The sequence below is a fragment of the Hippocampus zosterae genome, chromosome 7, assembly GCF_025434085.1.
Source record: "Hippocampus zosterae strain Florida chromosome 7, ASM2543408v3, whole genome shotgun sequence".
In the NCBI taxonomy this organism is placed as follows: domain Eukaryota; kingdom Metazoa; phylum Chordata; class Actinopteri; order Syngnathiformes; family Syngnathidae; genus Hippocampus; species Hippocampus zosterae.
The window spans coordinates 1890371-1909075 of record NC_067457.1 but is presented as its reverse complement, the minus strand read 5'-3'; the positions used below and the strand labels follow the sequence as shown (position 1 = coordinate 1909075).

Sequence of the window (18705 nt, the reverse complement as noted above, 5' to 3'; positions counted from 1 at the left end):
TACAAAACACATGCAAACCCTGAGACTGATAATCAAATATAATACAGTAGTGCCTTAGATATAAGTAACCCGACAAGTATTTCAAGAGATTTTTTATGGCTGATGATGAACTTGTTATAATTAGGATGGTGATTTGGGGGGGCAGTCTTCCTCTAGTCTCTGGCGTACGAGCATCTCCAAGCGAAACAAGTGTGCGTCGTCATCCTCGGGTAGGATGTTCCTGACGGCGTCGGCCAGCTGAAAAAGATACTCCGTGTTCCGGCCGCTGGGCCCTGTGGAGCCCACGATCTGATTGGCTATCTCCTCCAAGGGGGCGGGACCCAGATAATCGGGGTTGTCTTGCGAGCCGATGTAAAGTAGGGTCTGGCAAGGCGGCGGTGTCAGCGGCGGTCGCGGGTTGAAGGCCACAGCCATCACGCGGTAGCCGCCCTTTTCTCGGTGGTCTAGTTGGCGCTTCACTTCCTGCTCCCGGCCCGTGGGGAGCTTGTATGCCACTCCCCAAACACGACCCTGATGATAATGATCATAAATAAGGTTGCAAACACAAACAATGCTCTGAAATGACCAGAATATAATTGTTGTTTTAATTATACAATATGTAAGGCTCTTTGTTTTAGGATTTTCTATCTACTGTTTTTCGACCTCCAATTCTAAGAATTTTATTGTACTTTTCCAGAAACGATATGCAAAAGTAAGGCTAACTTACACAACTACTGTGTATGCAGCAATATTCAAAGATATGCATCACTGGCCTCTTCAATGCGGATTTTCTAAGCGTTATCGCCTCCCCCCAGATGAGTGGGAAAAATTATCTCCCATCCAAGGTCGTGGTATGTGGTGTCGTCCTCGCTTTCGTTTCAGCGGGATACGAGATGTCTTTTTTTTGTGTGCGTGCTGCGACCTTGGAGCAGTTTGACAACGGAGCTCTTTTGTATGCTGCTCGGGTCAGAAAATGCGCTCATAGTGACAGCTTACAAGGTAGTAAACGTTAGGATCATCAGCCACTAATTGGCGTTTTACGGCTGTATAACGAGGCGTTGTTTCATTAATCTTCATCTGCTATGATAGTGCAGGTGAAGGGAAGCTGATGTCATAAACATCGAGGATCTGGCCTCGTACTCACATGGGGCGGGGTGAAGGGGCCCTGGGGCTCTTCTGCTAAAATAGCAAAGATTCACTGCTTCATTTGATTTGATGTATTCAAATGTGGACTGCTTTTAAGTTGTTATTTTTTAACGATATCACAAAAAGTTCATTTTCTGATCAACTGTATCTGTGAAATAGGCATTTCCACACAGGTCATTGTGATTCGCTGCCGTTTCCTTACCTCAGGGTCCTCCACCAGTGTCACCACGCGACCCGGCTGTGAAAAGAAAAGGTGGATGTGTCGATTATTTGATTAAATGAATTATTTTTTTTTAATCACCCTTTTTTGCAGGATGCTTGAGAAACCAGGGTCATGGTGCATTTGCGTCACTAACTTCCACTGAAAGGAAACCAATGTTATTTGATGAGGGCTAAATGTGAAATTTGTCATGGCAGTCTGACGGACACACTCATGACTAAATTTTTTCCTCAGGGAAAAAGCGACCAAACTGTAGCAAGTATCTCAAAATAATTGTCAGGTAAGGCACTTGCATCTCAAAGCAATACTCCATCATTAAACACATCTTTACATTTCTATCAAACAGTGGTTGAGTCATTGTAATGTAATTATAAATATAATTTAAAAGTGAGAATGAATTATGGCTATTTTACATTGTACAAATGACACGTATGTGTTAAAAATAACAGAAGGGAATTTCCCTTCTGTCAAGTTTTCAAACTCAACGTGGCCTTTGAGGCTTTTCCTACCCCTACTTTAGCCTTAATATATGACATCCAGTAGTGTAATTTACAGTCTCTTGACAGACTTAATGTCAAGCTACTTGTTGTGAGATGATGCAACATGACGTTATAGTGAGCGAGCATGGCGTGTAAAGACGTCAGACTCACCTTCCCCGGCACTCCGCGGTGGTCTGTGCTGCCCTGCCAAAAGCGACGACTGAAGCCATTAACGTAACCGATTCTTTTCTCCTCGTAGGGAAAGTCCACCTTCCAAATTAGCGATCCGTAGCCAAACACCCACATGACAACCCCCCAAAATAGCCCAATTACGCTGTGATATGAAAAAAAAATAATTGCTTCAATTGCTACATACGGGGTCATAAAATCATCAGCAATATACCGGACATTACAAAGCCGTGTGTCGCACACAGGTCAAGGTCGAGGCATCCGGCGTTTCTAAGTCCGGTTGCGTTTCACGATTAAAGGATCAATCGTCGAGGGGAAGCTGCATTTTAAGGCTCGGCACCCTCTAAAATCGCTGCAAGTAATTTATAAAATAGGCACATATCAATTACCGAGGGTCATTACAGACATTGTCTATGCAGTGCGCCGCTCAATGCGAATAGTTTTTTATTTTGAAGTCAGCTCCGTCACTGCAGGAAACGGAGCTCAAGCTAGAGCTAACAAGCACCTGTCGATGTGCGACATCGCCGCCGACGAGCATAGTTGTTTTTTTGTCGGCGTGCTCACCCGTTCTATGGTGTGTATTCTTAATTCGTCACTTTTTCTGACGTCATTGCGTCTTTTAAAAATGTCTCCCGTTCGCTACGGTCGACTTTTGAATCTTTTTATAGCGTCAGTGCACCTCACACATAGCTGTTCCCTATGGTCATTTCAGCGCCCGGACACCAGGTGTCGTTGACTTTTCCGTGAATTACTAACATGTGCCCCCATACGCATGTTTTTCCCCCTATGTCCAAATTATTATATATTATCATTTAGAAGAATCATAGTCTGCCCTTTTCACAATCTAAAAGTTGTGAAGTATCTTACAAAGACAGAAATTCCCCAAGCCATTCAAGTAAGTGTTTTTCACAAGCAGTTCACATATTTTTTTTCTCTGTCTACCTCTCTTTATCATGTGGCCAGATAAATTCCATTGCATTTCCACTTGTGGATGCAGCATTTCATCACCAAAACACTTAAATAATAAAACTCAAATAGTGTACCAATGTGACAACAACATCGTCCCACACAAATACCATCAAGCCCCATGCCAAAGGCCAACCTGAGCATGATTGTAACCGTATCAGAAGGAAGTGGAAGAATATTTAATGTAAATTGTGTTATTTATTCCACTTTTAAAAGACATTTTAATATTTGAACCTCCGGCTTCTACCCAGCTAACCTCGTTGATGAGGTCAGGGATGGGGGTGGGCTTGATAAATGGTCCTAAAAAAAAAGTCAAAAGCCAAATGCATGCCAAAAAAAAAAGACACTCTTGATCCTCTGACTCCCATCTCGGCAAGCGTTGATCCAAATGTGCTCTCTTGACATCCCTGAAAGGGCCTATTATGACCATGTAGCACCGTAGTGAGGCTGGATGCATGATAAGAAAGCCAATGTGCGTGCTCTGCACTGACTACGCTGTAGGTAAACTACAAAATGTATCAAGAAAGAAAAAGATGGAACATTTCAGAACTCAGTCTTGTAGGATGTGTCACATTTTATTTCCGTTCCACTAAAAACCAAAAGGTGTATTTGTCTGAGGGAACCTATGCAGATGTGGGGAATACACAAAGTTCTTGGGACTGTTTTCGAACTACCTCGTGAAGACCGTCCCCAGTGTCCCATGAAAAATACACATTAGTTACCCTGCAGCGTCTGTGTTTTTTAATACAAAGCTGGTGTGTGCAAAAGAGATTAGTGCTGATCTTAATTTTTTTTTTTTGGAGAATAAAGAACCGTCGCCTGGCTTTCTCTCTCCGGCCGATATCAGACAGAAGAAGCTCCGTCAGCAAGTTAAATGATTGATTTTCTTTGTCATTTAATTTTTAATGAGCTACAATACAAAGCAAAATTATTGGGGTCATTGGAACCTGAGTTTATAAAACGTTTTAATGTATATTTTCAAGTTGTTTTTCCTCCTTGTCATATTAGCTCTCATAATTTAATTTTATCTGTAATTTACTTTAAAAAATCATAAATTATGATAGTTTTATATTAAAAATATGTTAAATTTTGAAATGAAAACATTGTTCAATTGTTTTGAAACATGGATCTAATTTAATAGATAACATTTGTAGCATGTGCTTCGTAATGTACATGCTATCGTTTGATATAATTGTGTTCTTTACATTTAAAAAAATCCATAGTATATCCTATATTCCTACTGCATGTATTTAAAAAATATATATTTACATGAAGAGAGAGAGCTGTTGAGAGATTCGTTGTCTTCTCATCGTGTTGGTCTTCACACCGTAAGTTAGGACGCCTTCACTGTAGGCTCTACTTATCTAATTAGGTGTGCATTTATGTAGATGGTGAGTGTGTGTGTGTGTGTTTTCATGACAGCGCTCCTGCAGATCAATGATCCCAGTTGCTAAGCAACCAGCTGATGGCGAGGATGACGAAGGAGGAGGAGAGCGAGTGAGCAAAAAAGGAAGACGCACAGAGGCCTGGAGAAGGAGTAAATTGACGATAGGAAGTAAGAGTGTGTGTCAAATCACCAGCTCGCGTGTGTCATTGTGTTGATACTATGGCACTAGAAATAGAACACGGCGCTGCCAGGGTGACGCCAGCAGCTGATTGAATTATCTTTATCTTAAAGCAGGAACGAAGTGCTTAAGCAGGGGAAGGAAGGAGGAGGAGAAAGAGGTGGTGGTGGTCGGGGGGGGGGGGGGGGCAGACGATGCATTTGGAAAGTCTTTTTGAATATGAGGCCACAAGCTTGGCGCACATCTGGTCAGTTTTGTTCAATCCCTCATCAAAGAACTCCGTATTTACATTGGGAAAATGTAAATGTAAAACAAAGGTTTTTGTAGTTGTCATGATGGGGGGTTGTGTAAAGAATTTTGCGGAATAAATGAATTTAATCCATTTTGAAATAAGATAGTAACATCATGAAATACAGTAAACCCCACTTATTCGCGTTTGACATGTTCAATCTTTGACACTGAAATTTTGATTTGAGAGTGTCATATCACAAATTGTGGATAAGTTACACTGTATGTAGAGAGATGCTCAGGGAACCGGGTGGGAGGGGGCAGAGGAGGGCTGTGTATCCCAGGGGAGGCCTCCGTGACTGGGTTAGAATAACGCCGGCAGCCATGGAGGCTCTTAAACTTTATGGAGGGTACAAAATGGACAATTAGCATCTTCTATGTCATCGCCATAGTAACCCTCCTTTCCCTGCCCACTCTTCCTGAACTGTGAGCCCCTTTCAGGAACACCCCCACCACCACCACCACCACCACCAGCACCCCCTTCCTTGCCACACCTTAAGGAAACTTGCTTTGTTGAGTCAATGAAATCTGTGATTGTGCTTTTTCCTTTGTCTGTGTTTTACCATTTATTCGTGATCTCCGCCGAGGACATCCATACTGTATGTATGTACGTACTTCTAAGCAAATCATTCATAGCGACCAGCCTTCTGAAGGTTGTCATGCCGACGCAGCAGCTTCCTTGCAGCTGTGCTCAGGGTTAAAGTTTTTTTTCTTTTTTGTCTATGTGCGCTCACTTTCGGAGCGGCTCATAAACAGCCAAGCCGATGACCAGCAGCATATTGCCACCTCTTAGTTTGATTTGGTCTCTTGTTGAACAGTCACTCTCCATCAGCCGATCAGTGCTACTTCCTGATGAGACTTTTAATGACACAGGGATGGACAATGCGTGTCTGTGTGCATGTCCAACTTAGTGCACATGCGCTAACGCTACAACTTGCAATCCTTAGATAAGGACAGCCCGTTGCTATTGTTATAAATGATCAAGAGATTGCAGTCAGGTGACCTCTCTCTCTTGTGCGCACGCGCGCCCACATGGCTGTTTGCACTATTGGCAAGCGGAATTAGTGAATGTACGAGCTACACAGAAACTCATTATAACGCGATTAGAGGCAAACCTTCCGTTTAATCTCATTTAGGACGAGGTGGCTGCCCATCAAGCGCAGTGGCACTAACTCAGGCCCGCGTGCACACGCGCGCACCCCTTTCGCAGCAGGTGTGTGCTGAGTGAGATGCCCCGCGTGCCATGTTTTCATGTTTTACACACGCTGCTTCGTTCTATCATATCAGCAGCCCTGCAGCCAACTCATATGTGTGAGTGTGTAGCGCAGAAAACTGACACACGCATACGAAGTGTGGCTTGCTCACACTCTTGCATGCACAAGGATGCTGATGGTTGAATTTTTATTTGGGGCATATATTCCAACACATTACCCTACCCCCATACACACACACACAGGCACTCCCATACACTATATGTGATATATGCACAGCGACCTTCTCATTGCAGAGTAGGCGAAGAGTCAGGGGCCAGTGGTTGCTGTCAGCTTGTCAAAGGGAATGACGTGAATGCAAGGGGGGGGGGGGAGGCTGGATGATTGGATGGATGTGTCCATTTTAGTGTTCCAAACGGGTGGAAATTTTCATGTAAATATCCGTGGGAATTTAAGCTGTTAAATGTTGGGAAAACTCCAAATTGATGATTCATTGATGGCAATAAAATGGGGGTTGAGGCTAATTTATCTGAGAATTATCTACTTAACTGCTGGGTTGAAAGTACACTGCCCCGAATGCAGAGTCGGTTTGTGCATCCTTTATGCAGTGATTTACGCTGCTCCTGGGAAAACATGGAGGAGCGTTATTTGATAACAACTTTGGCTCCAAAAGGTCAACTTGGTCTGGGGAGGGCGAGGACGGAGAGGAAAGCCAAGCAGTTACTTTGATGAGGGGTGTTGGTATGTCCATTGGAAATGCAAACGGTGCTGATGCTGAGATTGTTACCATAGTAATGCCTGCTCCCGCAGTCCCCGTTTCCCCCCCCCCCCCCCCCCACCCCCTCTCACACATCAGATCGCAGCTCCTCGGGCTGGCATTTAACGTCGGCGCGGCTCTCCGTGGTCTTAAATATGCTTAATATCTGCTTGACGGCCGCGCAGTGTGGTCACACAGACGCTGTTAATCAGCCCTTAATGCCTCGCCGGAGTAAATACGTCCACATAAGCACGTATTTGCCCAAAAGGGCGCGGAGAATGCCGCTATTATTGGAGAGTGTACGCGTGTGTTTGATTGTCTTTTCACAGGAGACAAAGCGGCCTGGTGCCAAATTTCCTCAACATGCTCGATAAAGGTGAGTGCTAAAGCCGAAAGAAAATGTGGCCGAGCTGACACATAATTAACTTCAGTGTCACCTTGACCCAATCAGTCATGTACATTTTTTATATTTAATAAATAGCAGTGACTGGGGCACGGAACATTTAACCCATTCATAAAAAAAAATGCAGATCAGGCTGCTTTCACTTAACACATTTTTTCATTTGCCTTTGGAATTACCCGCCCGATCCAGCAGTTGACACCGTTCCCCCCCCCCCACCCCCCCCTCCCTTACAACATACATTTTTAGATTTAATAGAGAGCTGATCAGCCTCGATTTTCCCTTTATGTTAAACCTTTATGTTGCTTTTCATTTGCTTCCTTGACCTATTCAAATGGAAACAAATCTGTTTGTTTTGTGTTGTGCTCATCAGCAAGCTCACTCGCGATCCTCATCATCATCATCTGAATCAAGTGTGGAGGAGCAGGGACCCCTCAACATATCGGCCCGCGATTTCCGACACCTGTTGCTTTGTACGAGTGAAGACAGACCCAAGAAAGCGTGTCGAAGACGAGCGAGCCCAAAGGACCATGAAAGCGGTTTGTGGCACGTCGCATCACAAAAATAAACATTGCCGTGGTCACCTGACTTGGAGAATTGGGAGGTAACCGATGCTCACGTTGGTGTTTTTGTCGGCGGGCACACTTGTGCTCAGCATAACGTGCTCTATCTCCGATTGCGTTTCGGCAGATGATGGGCGTTTTCTATTTAAGGACCGTCATCGCAGCTTACATTTTGTTGACAGAAGGAAGACTAGACTTTAGACCAGGTGACATCACAAGTCTTAGCTGTCTTATAAAAGTATTTTGCACGTGCCAATGTCCGACAAGGACTTCCGCAAGTCTGTTTCTGCTTCCGCAATGTAGACGAGCCGCTTCGATAGGCCCAGGAATCAAGTCGGCTGTGTTCACTCCCACAATGGCGCAAACACCCAATTCTAGCTGCGGATGAAAATAGCAAAAGAGAGAAATCTCCATCCATGCGCATATTTTAGGACTGCACTTGGCACTAGACTTGTACTGGGCACGAAAATCGGGCTGTGTCTGTCTTTCTCACTCTCTTTCACTGTTGGTCATCCGTTTCTCTTACCATCTCGCTCAAAGTTGCTCTTCTATCACTTCTCTCCATCTGTCTCACTCTCCCACTCCCTTTTTCCTTCCCTCTGTCTCTTTACGTTCCGCTCTCTCTGTCTGCATCCGTCTCTCGCTCTGTCTCCCCTCTTTCCTTTTCAGTTCTGCTTCTCCAATCTCCCACTCTCCCCCCTCTGTTTTGCGCATGTGTCGCTCCCTCTCTCATCTCTCTCACGTGATCATCTCTCGCCCTCTCCGTGCGGGTGTGCGTCGTTCCTCTCTCTCGGAGCATTGATCATCATCCGACTGCACCTTTTCCTCCTCCCGGGAGTAGACCGAGAAACAATTCGTCGGTGAGGACATCCGTGTGGTCATTTGTGTGCGTGTGTGTGCGCGTGCGTGTGTGTGATTGGAGCGGCTCTCCAACTGCCGCGTTAGCCACCCACCAAGCAAGCACCGACCACCGCCTGGCGTGCAAGCCGCGGTGGGGTTCACCTCCGGCAGTGGCGTGAAAACGGGCAAAGTGGTGGCGGGGGTGGACACCACAGGATGCTCGCAGGTAAGTGGACTCTTTGCTTCCGTTCTAAAATCATACACATGAGAAATATATATTCCACGTCTCCGTTTGGTGGTTGGAAGGGTAATTAACGTGGAGCTGGGACGCGACGAATGAATCGCAGAGAAAGGGAAAATGGAAGCAATGGCCGCAAATCGACAATCGATATTTCAACTGCAGTCGTTCCCGCCGTCTCTTAAGAATAAGCATGTCGCCCCCCCCCCCTTCTGGCTTTATTCGTCGCATACGTGTGTGTGTGTGTGTGTGGTAGACGATTTGTTAATTCGACGGTAGTCGTTCGCTGCAGCGCCGCTTTTGTCTTTTGTGATCGAACCCTAAAAAAAGAGAAAGCGGGAGACAAAAAGGCTCAACGGTGCCGCAAGATGTCGTATCGATCCGACAGCTACACCAAAAAAAAAAAAAAAATCAAAAGGTAGTTTTGTAAAGGGGGGGTTCTGGAATGCTCCCTGCAGCCGTGAGAAGACACTCTGGGTCCAATCTGAATGTAATTGTAAAGTAACTTGATTGTACCATCTCGCTTTCTCGGTAGGTGGCTGGAGAGTGATGACAAGGCACACCTGATCCCCCCCCCCCACGCACACACTTGCAACCTTGCCCCTACTGAAAAAGGAGGACTAGGAGGAGAATCCTGCAATGACAGTGTTATTTCTCTCCATTAGAAGCGTGTGAGCAGCACACACTAACATACATCAGCGCTAAGCTTCGTGAGGAGTTTCCTGCAGGGGGGGCAGAGGGCCTGATCTAGGCCACCAAGATGGAGTTGGCGCCCAGCACAGGCAGACGTGCTCACCTGGCACAAGACTGAGAGAGCTAGATGCAGTGAAATATGAGAAAAGGAGCTTCGGCGTGAGCCCAGAGCACAACCCAGGAGCCCCAGGGTCTTTGACATAGAGCGCAATGAGGCTAGCTGTCCAGCTCTAGCCTCCGCCCCACCCCCGTCCCCACAAAGTGCGTGCGTGTGTGTGTGTGTGTGAGTGTGAGAGCGAGAGCTGCACCGCAAGCGTGTGTATGAGTGTGATGGCCATGTGCGCCTGGGCGGCGGCCCCTCTGCTCTTCCTGGGCCTTTGCCTGTGCAGCGCGGGGGGCCAGGCCCAAGGCGAGGTGCTGGAATTCGGCGGCGTGTCCAGCCAGTGGGGGCGCTTCCCCGTGTGGAACGCGTGCTGCGAAAGCGTACTGAGCTTCAGCCTGCGGACACACAGCCAAGAGGGCCTGCTGCTCTACCTGGACGACGAGGGCTTCTGCGACTTCCTGGAGCTGCTGCTGATGCGCGGCCACCTGCGCCTGCGCTTCTCCATCTTCTGCGCCGAGCCGGCCGAGCTGCGCTCGGGCGTCGCGGTGAGCGACGGCCGCTGGCACGCGGTGCGCGTCAGGCGGGACTGGAAGAACACCTCTCTGGAAGTGGACGGGCGGTTGGAGGGTTGGGCGGAGGTGAAGAGCAAGCGGAGAGATATGACCGTGTTCAGCCACACCTACGTGGGCGGGGTGACGGCCGAGCTGCGCGCCTCGCCTCTCCGTCTCACCGCGCCGTCGGTGCGCGACCACCCCGCGTTCCGCGGCTGGATGGGGGCGCTGAGCATCAACGGCTCGCTGGCTGCGCTGGATGCCTCCGAGGGCGTGACGGTGACGGCGGGCTGCGGGCCGGAGCACCGGTGCCACAACGGGGGCGTGTGCAGCCTGGTCGACGACCGGGCCGTCTGCGACTGCTCCGACACCGGTTACCAAGGCAACGACTGCAGTGAAGGTAAGCTTCAAGAACCCCGCTGACCTCTTGACACGCATCTCATTACACGCGCAAACAATGTCACCAAATCGCACGCGTTCCAAATGCGGTTAAGCGAAATTTGATGAGAAGACAAAGGTGCTCTTCACGAACCCGAGCAAACTTTCCCATTTAAATAAATGCAAGTGGAAGTCATTAGTTCTAGGCCCGGAATCAACACGCACGCATGCATTTTTCACACCGCTGCAGCTTCTCTCGGTGTCTGTGGACCGGCAGCCTTCACAAACACGACAAGCGGTGCATTCTAATGCTGCCGTAAATGGATTTTTTTTTTTTTTTGTTGCCGTGCCGGCCAATTATTTAATAGGTGGACCTTCCGTCCATGATCGTGATTCCCAACAACGGCGGTTGCCGTGGGAGAATGATCAAATTATAAAGCTTGAAAATAATGTGTTGTGACACTCGGCTTCGTCGGACTTTGTATAAAAAGCAGTCGTAGAACAGCGGCATATTTCTTCCATCCCTTTTTATCCATTACAAGGGGGGAGCGGCCATTTTGCCACGTCGCAAACCGAGACGACATCATTTCTCTTCTTACTTTTTGTGACATTTTTGTTTGGCGGAAGGCCAATAGATTTGTTGATGTGCCTTGGCATAATAAAGGTTGGGGAAACGCTGCGGCCTGCCTTTGTTGAAGCGTAGCCATTTGCTAGTTGAAGCGGAAGATTCTGCTCATTCCGTGACCGTTTGAGTCTTAAACGACCGCTGTTTGGACACTTCCAATGGCCAGACTTGAATTGAAGAGGCTGAAAATCAACGCCACTTCCATGCCTGTCACCTGCTAATGCATTCCCATCGATCCCGTTCGGCCTTCGCCCCACACCCAGAACGTAGCCGAACAGCCGATCTTTTGGGCCTGCCAATACTTTGAACGCTTTGCGGCATTTTAAGACGCCTATCTCGTGTTCTGGTGCTCTCGCACGAGATTAGACTGAGCCAGTTACGAGTCATCAAATACTTGACAAGAAAAAAAAGAGCAGACTCCCGTGGAAACGAGAACAGCGCTTCGGAGAGGCCTGACAATCGTCATTTGGATCTGCACCAAATTGCATTGCGATTCATGTATTCACTCAGAAGTGAAGAAGAAAGTGAACAGAGCGAAAACAAACTCGGAAACAGACAACAGAGGTAAATATTATGTTCTTCACTGGATGTTTTCTAGTGGCTCCTTGTTTAATACGGTCAAATCAGCCTCGGGCCAAAACAAGTGCCACTATAAGGAATCTTATTTTACGGTGAGTACTGCATATAGCGCAAGGCAGCCAAGGCCCTGCGGCGACTTTTGATCCTGCTCACCACGCGATTCCAAAAAAACCCCAACAAGCTCCCACTTTTCGCGGCACATCTTCCAAAACCCCTCACACTTTGCCTTTTCTTGTTCAGTTTGCATCGGCAAAATAGCTTCGCAGTTCATCGTTGTTTGATCCGGTTTGGGGAATTACCGACTGGACGCACGATATCCCCGAAACATGTAAAACACGGTTTGTATTACTATTGCTAATTTGAATGGATGAATTCGAGTGCAAAAGCCAAGCTAGCAGAATGCCCATCACGTAAAACCGTTCAGTTATCAACGTTTGATTTCACGAACCGTCAATCAATCAGCGTTTTTACCTCCGCTTGCGTCACATCCACCAAAGCCACGCCCAAGCCCATTTGCATTTCCATCATCACGTGCTGTGCATCTTGAACCATGCCGCTGCTAATTGAGCTTTGATTGAGCTTGAAAGTGAGCACAAAATATGAGAACTTTCCACTCTGTTGTCTTAGCTTCGTTGCATGAAACAGTTCCGGAGAGATTTCATGTCTTGGCTGAGATTGGTGATGTACGATCAGCGCCGTAGCTTATGCGAGAAAGCCTCCGCCCGTGTTGCTCGCAATCAAGTGTGTCGGATGTAAACCTTTTGAGCTTGCCTATTTCGAAAGAAAATTAATTCCTTTGAATGGTGTGATTTTTGCGGACAGAGATGTCGGTTATTTGGAAAAGACAATTTCAACGTCAACTTTCTTAAATGAGTCTCTAAATTATCTTGTCTTTCAAAGTAGCATAGCGGTACTTCGACTTCTCAGATTTCCAAATTACATTCGGAGAATGAAATTACATAGACGCCGACGCACTCGACAAAAAATGTCAATATAGCCGATTGTCTTTGAGAGGACTTCACACCTTCACATCCTACGCACTTCCCTTTCGACACCCCCCCCCCCCCCCATCTCCCTTTAAATTACCCAGGGCCTTTAGCACAGACTGGCCAGTGTTACCATGGAGACAGCACTAATAGGGGAGACCTAATGCTGGCAGTGTATCTCCGTCCTTGTGCTTCCTGTCCCCTTCGATAATTCCTTTGCCACCCCCCCCCCCAATTCCCCGTCAGTCCTGCTGCTGCCTAAAGTTTTCGACTGTTTCCAATCACAACTGATGAGCAGGTTTTCCTGAAGAATTACTGTTGTCATCAACATCAAAGCAATCGATGTTCTCCTTTGTCCAAAAAATAATCCGCGAACCCACAAAAATATGCTTGTCCACTTTTAAAGTGGAGATGAACCGAGGTACTTTTGCTACTTAATTAAAATAACATCACACTGTACGTAATGTCATCTTCAGCTTTACAGATGCCACACAGACAAACGCATGCTGTGTGAATGACTGCAACAAGTGGCGCTTTCAATTACGGGGTAGATAATTACATCAGACTCGTTGGACCGCCCGCCGTGTTTTACTATTTGCCGTGAGGCGTGTTTTTTTTTTTTTTTAAATCAAGTGAAGATGAAGTGAGGCGAGGGTTTCATTATTTCAAAGGATTTAAATCTTATTTTGTGTTGTTTCTATTTGCGAACTGGCCGTCCGCGGCTTTATTGACTAAGTGACTGACTGACTGATATCCGAGAAACCAGTGGTGGTGGCCAGTCAATGGGTGTGAATGCGTAGTTGCAGTGTTGCCATCTTTGCGTTTACTCGTCGAAAGGGAGGCCGAGCATTGATCAATGGTCCTGCAGAAGCTCGGGAATTACATGCAATCGCTGCAGTTACACACATTCAGGACGACGTGCGCATGCGCGGCCACGGAGAAACACATTAGCACGTTCCGCAAGGCTCCGGCATTAATCACAGCAGTCGTGCGGCTTTTCTGGCAAAACGCAAGTCGACGTACATTTCACACCCAGGCTGATATATACCGTACGGCGTACAACGGCTACTTTTAATGGCCTCTTTTATTTGCATACAGATGGATTCACATTTCTATTGCGATTGATGTTGCCGCCGGGAAGCGATATCCTCGCAGCAGGTGCGCTTTAATAGTGGCGTTCCTTTAAAATGGATGTGGAGGGGGGGGGGGAGAAAAGAATCCCCTTATGTCGGCAGTATGCTCAGAGGTTTCATTTTGTTTGTAACCTTTGTCGCACTCTAGACTGAGAAAACGGCTATTGTCCCCGTTGCAAGTTTTAATTATGCAAATACCGTATTTTAGTACGTGAAGGGGTTGGTGGATTTCCGGCTGACCTGTGCTAACGTCAAAAGTGAGGTGCTTTCACACAAGTTTTCCAGTTACCCAATCTTCCTTTTTTTCTGCAAATTGGCCTTTCCGGGAAGAAATCTGTTGATGTTAAACTCCGGGCCAGCTGGCACGTTTCCACCCAGAAATCTTGGCCGGGACTTGTCTCGGTGCGTTACCCAATCCAGCTGTAATGGAGCAAAGAGAAGGGTCCCGTAAATGTGCGTAAAGATCTAATACGCAGAAAAAGGTCATTTGGTTCGTCTGCAAATCGCCAGGGAGATTAGTCGCACAGTCCAAACGTTTCTTTTTAACTTGACCAGAATGCTTTGTTTTCATACGGGCAACACAGAATCTATCAACGCTCCTTTCATATGATACGAGCAGCAATCCACAAGGGGGGTTGACTTTTCGTCATGTTTTGTGCCTTTGACACGGGCTCGGTCTGCTTACAACGGCATTTTGTCTGCTTTTTTTTTTTCCACTGTGGGCTAAGAGGAAACGAAATGGCCGACTTATCAGCCATGGGCCCAAACCACGCTCTCAATGATTACTTTGAGCGCCTCGTTGCGCGTCTCCAGTCAAGAACTCCTCGGCCACATTTGCATATGCCAGCGCGCGATAGCGGCGCGTCTGCCAAACGTGTTCTTCTTGCTCATTAGCCAACCGCTGGCCTGTCGCTCTGAACGAGGTGGCGAGGAAGTCATTCGAAAAGAACGTGAAACTCAAGTGAATGACTTCAGTGGCTACTTGAGATTTTCAATGGACTCGAACGTTTTAACACCATAAAGGAATACACTATTCTTGACACTTTCATTCATTGGCAAGACTGTTGACAGGCCCTGAAAGGTCAATATAGATTTTTTTTCCTTTTTTACCGATTGAAAATAGATGTTATTAATGCACTGAATAAAAACATCGTTCGATTTTTCCCAGTTGATGAAAGTAGTAAAATGTGTCGAATGAGTAGATGCATGAAGTACTGCAATGGAGAAAGCCATCATACCACCAAACTCAATTTGCAAATGAGAGTATACATTTTGGTAGCTAAACGCAATTAACTATTGTAAGTATTGAATGTCCACCTCTGAAAGCTTCACCACATTGCGATATTTCCAATGCCATTTAAAAAAAGAAAATAAATAAATCACGTATGGTGGCGGCAGATGATTGACCGACCCCAACGCGCCCCTCCGGTGAAGTCACAGTGAACGCGGCTGGCTCGCCTTGTCCTTGAGGCCTCGCGCGTAATAAGCATGCTAATCGCTCCACCTGTTCTTGCCACGCGGCTAGCACAAGGGCACAAACACACATGTAAATACATACACACATGCTCCAGCGGTAAACACACGTGCACAATCTCACGCCGCTGTTAAACCTTGCATGCCCCTTCCTGCACTGCGACTCCATCCCTTCCTGCAATTTCACATCATTATAATGACATCATCATTTGTCTGCGCACGTGTGTACTTGTGTGAGTGTGTGTGTGTGTGTGCGTGTGTGTGCGCAAGCCCATGTGTACGCATGCTGTCTGTCTCGGGGTGGGCTCGAGGGAAAGGAAGCGGCCTCAAGGTAAGTTTGGAGGGTGACTGGCTCTCCAACCCTAAGCTGCAGGTAGGAACGTGTACAATGGTGCTCTCTACCCACAAGTGTGAGAGGAAGTGAGTCCACATGCTTTTTTTCTTTTTTTTTTTCTTTTTTATTGCAGCTATGCGCGTTAGTGTGTGTGTGTGTGGACCAATCAAATGGTGGCGTCTGCATGCGCGTTGCCGCGGTAACCCCAGATCGGTGTGCATGTACAGTAAGTAGTAGCCATGGTAACCCGACGACTTGGCATGCATGTTAATGAATGTCTGTCTCTCTCTCTCCTCGCCTGGCCCGTGACCCCCGCCACAGAGCACAGCTACACCCCAGGTAGGTCGCCCTGACGCACCCTTGATCTCCTCCAGCTGGTAATGCTGACGCCGCGTGTTTCCTCAAATAGCGGGTGTTCGGCACCGACGGATGCCAGATAAATGGCTACCGCACCTGAAATAGTGGCAAGACAACGCCATGTGTTTTCACGGCAACACTTTACAGATGGCAGGCACCGTCAAAGACGAAGTTAAAAGTACATGGATTTGTACCTTCTGCATTTGAGTCAATAAGACAAAGCCAACCAGGTACATAAGCAGCGTACTCCAAAGAGGCCATTTATTTAAAAAAAAAACACTTTGATACAATAAAGGCTTTGCAAGTTACAGTAAATGAACACAAATGCAATTGAACTCTTTCAGGCACAGCAATGGACCGTTGATCATGTTATCAAATCAGAATCGGAGCCTTACTCTTAATAGACACTTTTGTGGGCGAGTGGACACAAATGATGCGTTCAACTCAGTAAGCACCTTACCCCCAATAGACACTTGGTACTCTGCTCTTGAGCCAAAAGGAAATGCATTTGTAGAAAATAAGCGCCCTTCTCCCTGTGCAAGAAGTGCATTTGTCTCGGAGTGCCTGACTCCGAACAGACAATGCTCCAGTAAGTGAGCAGAAATTAAACCCATTTGTATAAGTAAGCGCCTTACTCGTAGTCCTTTGTAGTTGGCTAAATAAGCATTAAATGCACCTTACTAATAATAGACATGTAAATGGTGGCTACTTTTAAGTAAATCAAGACCAAGCATGTGCTTTGGTATCAATAAGCACCCCAGCGCTAATCAATGCCATGCTGTTGAGTAAGCAAACACAAATGAAGACCATTTGTCTCGTTTTAGCGCCTCACTCCTAAAAAATCGCCCACTCTGTGAGGAAATGCAGCATTCATTGCTTCTCTCGATCTATCTTCCTATCACATAGTCATCTGTATTGTCACTTGCTCATTCCTTCTCTGTCATGTATAAAAGTTCAATTGCACCGCTTTGAGTTTTTTTTTTTTTTTAACTACGTCGTCATCCGTCATTATTTTGGGTCTCCGACCTGGCCTTACTCGAAATGCACGGTGTGGCCAAATAAAGGCTTTAAAGCCGAGCCGGTAAGTGCCGCGTTTGTCTGTTTCAAGGTGACATGTTGTTAGACGCGCACTTAGCGCCAAGTATCCCCTTAGCAGTCGGCTCTGGTGCTGCACCGGGACGAGTAAGTGCGGATGCCTCGGCGAGATCTTTGTAGTTGTTTCGACGCACACGTCTAGTTTAGCGTGCCGCACGGCACACTTGACACCCTCCCTCCCCCCATGATCCTTTGCTGTGCTGACTGTGCTCTTGTCTTCCTTTAAGGTCTGGCACACCTGATGATTGGCGACCAAGGTATGGGCTCTTTTTATTTCACTTCCTCTTGTTACTCTGCTACATACAAGCCACCTCCAACATCCCCCCCATCCCCCGCACACACACACCTACATATGAGCCCACCCCCCCACCCTTCACCCAGCCATCTCCATCTTCATCACCACATGGCGCAGGGAGGAAGTTCTCTCTCTAGGCGCGGAACCAAGGTCAGTTCTTTCCTGTAATTGAGGTTTTTTTTCCTCCGCTGCCTTCTCCCTTTTTTTAAACAATGCCGTGGAAACATTTATTGGCTTTTTAATTGAAGCCCAAACGGATGAGTTGAGCGTTGGCGCTGGAACTCATAAATACGGCTTTTCAAGATGATTTCAGGGGGGAGGAGGAGGGGGGGGAGCGTAACTTCTGGCCAGCTCACTTAATTAGGTACAGCAGTGCGTCACCTGGTGGCCTCGTACCTCGTTCAGTGACACGGGAGCGCCTTTGCATTGCTTGGCTGCCTCAGATGCTTTTTTAGATATATATTTGGGGGGGGCTTTATGCTTCCACCTCTGCAGTCGTCATCATGTGGGTGTGCGTGCATGTGTACATGTACACGTGGACAAATGTGGCAACTCTCCCGGTATGGGCATTCATCCCTGTGTTTTTGCCGCCTTTTCATCGCCTTCCATATATTTGCTTCCCCCCTCCCCCTCCACTTTTTTTTTTTTTTTTGAATGCGGCCCAAAAACAAGTCCCACTGACTCACAATGCCAAATGTTTGCATTTTTTTTCCCTTCCCTGTGCCGTCTTTGGACTGCTCACTGTGTGAATTTAGGAAAGCTGCGAGGTATTTTACTGATTTTCCCTTTTTTGTGGCCCTCGGTGGTTTTGCTATGCAATGCACTGATACCATCAACAGGGGTGGACACATTCGGCCTGTCGCGTATAATCATGGAATACATAAAACATTTTTTTTTTTGCATGTTTAATATTTTACTTAAGAATTAGTAACCAATGAATTATAATTAAACAGTGCAAATAAAATCATTCAAATGAATGATATGACCGTTACCATGATCCAAGTTACACCTTTTAGACTCAAATGTATTTCTGTATTGATTTGAAACCTAATCTGCCAATCAGCTGACGTAATCCAACGTTGCCCTTGAGCAGCAAAGTTTGCCCACCACTGGTTGAAACTTTCCAGCTCATCGCTTTAGTGGTATTAATATTTGAACATGCAGGTAAGCTGCTGGTGCGTGCGCGTAGCGTGCATGTGTGAAGTTGCCTATACGCGTGCGAATGATTGGGAGCGCCGACCCAAGGGGGCGCCGTTCCAAAC

General features: G+C 46.8%; 2 protein-coding genes and 1 long non-coding RNA gene across 9 annotated transcripts in view; 2 read left to right on the top strand and 1 right to left on the bottom strand.

Moving 5' to 3' along the window:
- Positions 1 to 93: 93 nt before the first annotated feature.
- Positions 94 to 2422, bottom strand: chac2 (ChaC, cation transport regulator homolog 2 (E. coli)). The gene is made up of 3 exons (XM_052070889.1): positions 1996 to 2422; positions 1328 to 1363; positions 94 to 510 (listed from the first exon to the last, which is right to left on the bottom strand). Exons 1-3 carry the CDS (start codon positions 2206 to 2208, stop codon positions 121 to 123), a joined length of 639 nt encoding a protein of 212 aa, XP_051926849.1. The 5' UTR covers positions 2209 to 2422; the 3' UTR covers positions 94 to 120.
- Positions 2423 to 2493: 71 nt separating this feature from the next.
- LOC127604073 (uncharacterized) lies at positions 2494 to 7259 on the top strand. Of its 2 annotated transcripts, XR_007963202.1 has the most exons (4): positions 2494 to 2587; positions 2682 to 2908; positions 4402 to 4534; positions 7130 to 7259. It is a non-coding gene; the product is annotated as an uncharacterized LOC127604073 (long non-coding RNA). The 2 variants fall into 2 exon arrangements; XR_007963201.1 differs by having other exon boundaries at positions 4402 to 7259.
- A 330-nt stretch (positions 7260 to 7589) lies between these two features.
- LOC127604013 (neurexin-1a-like) overlaps positions 7590 to 18705 on the top strand; it is a 47432-nt gene continuing 36316 nt past the window's right edge. For 2 of the 6 annotated variants that reach the window (XM_052070775.1, XM_052070772.1), the window contains exons 1-3: positions 7590 to 8829; positions 9377 to 10588; positions 17376 to 17405. In XM_052070775.1, the coding sequence (XP_051926735.1) occupies positions 9856 to 10588; positions 17376 to 17405 (763 nt within the window). In that variant the 5' untranslated portion in view covers positions 7590 to 8829; positions 9377 to 9855. Of the gene's footprint in view, positions 8830 to 9376; positions 10589 to 16017; positions 16036 to 17375; positions 17406 to 18705 lie in introns of all 6 variants that reach the window. The other 4 variants (XM_052070776.1, XM_052070774.1, XM_052070771.1 and 1 more) reach the window with 3 other exon arrangements.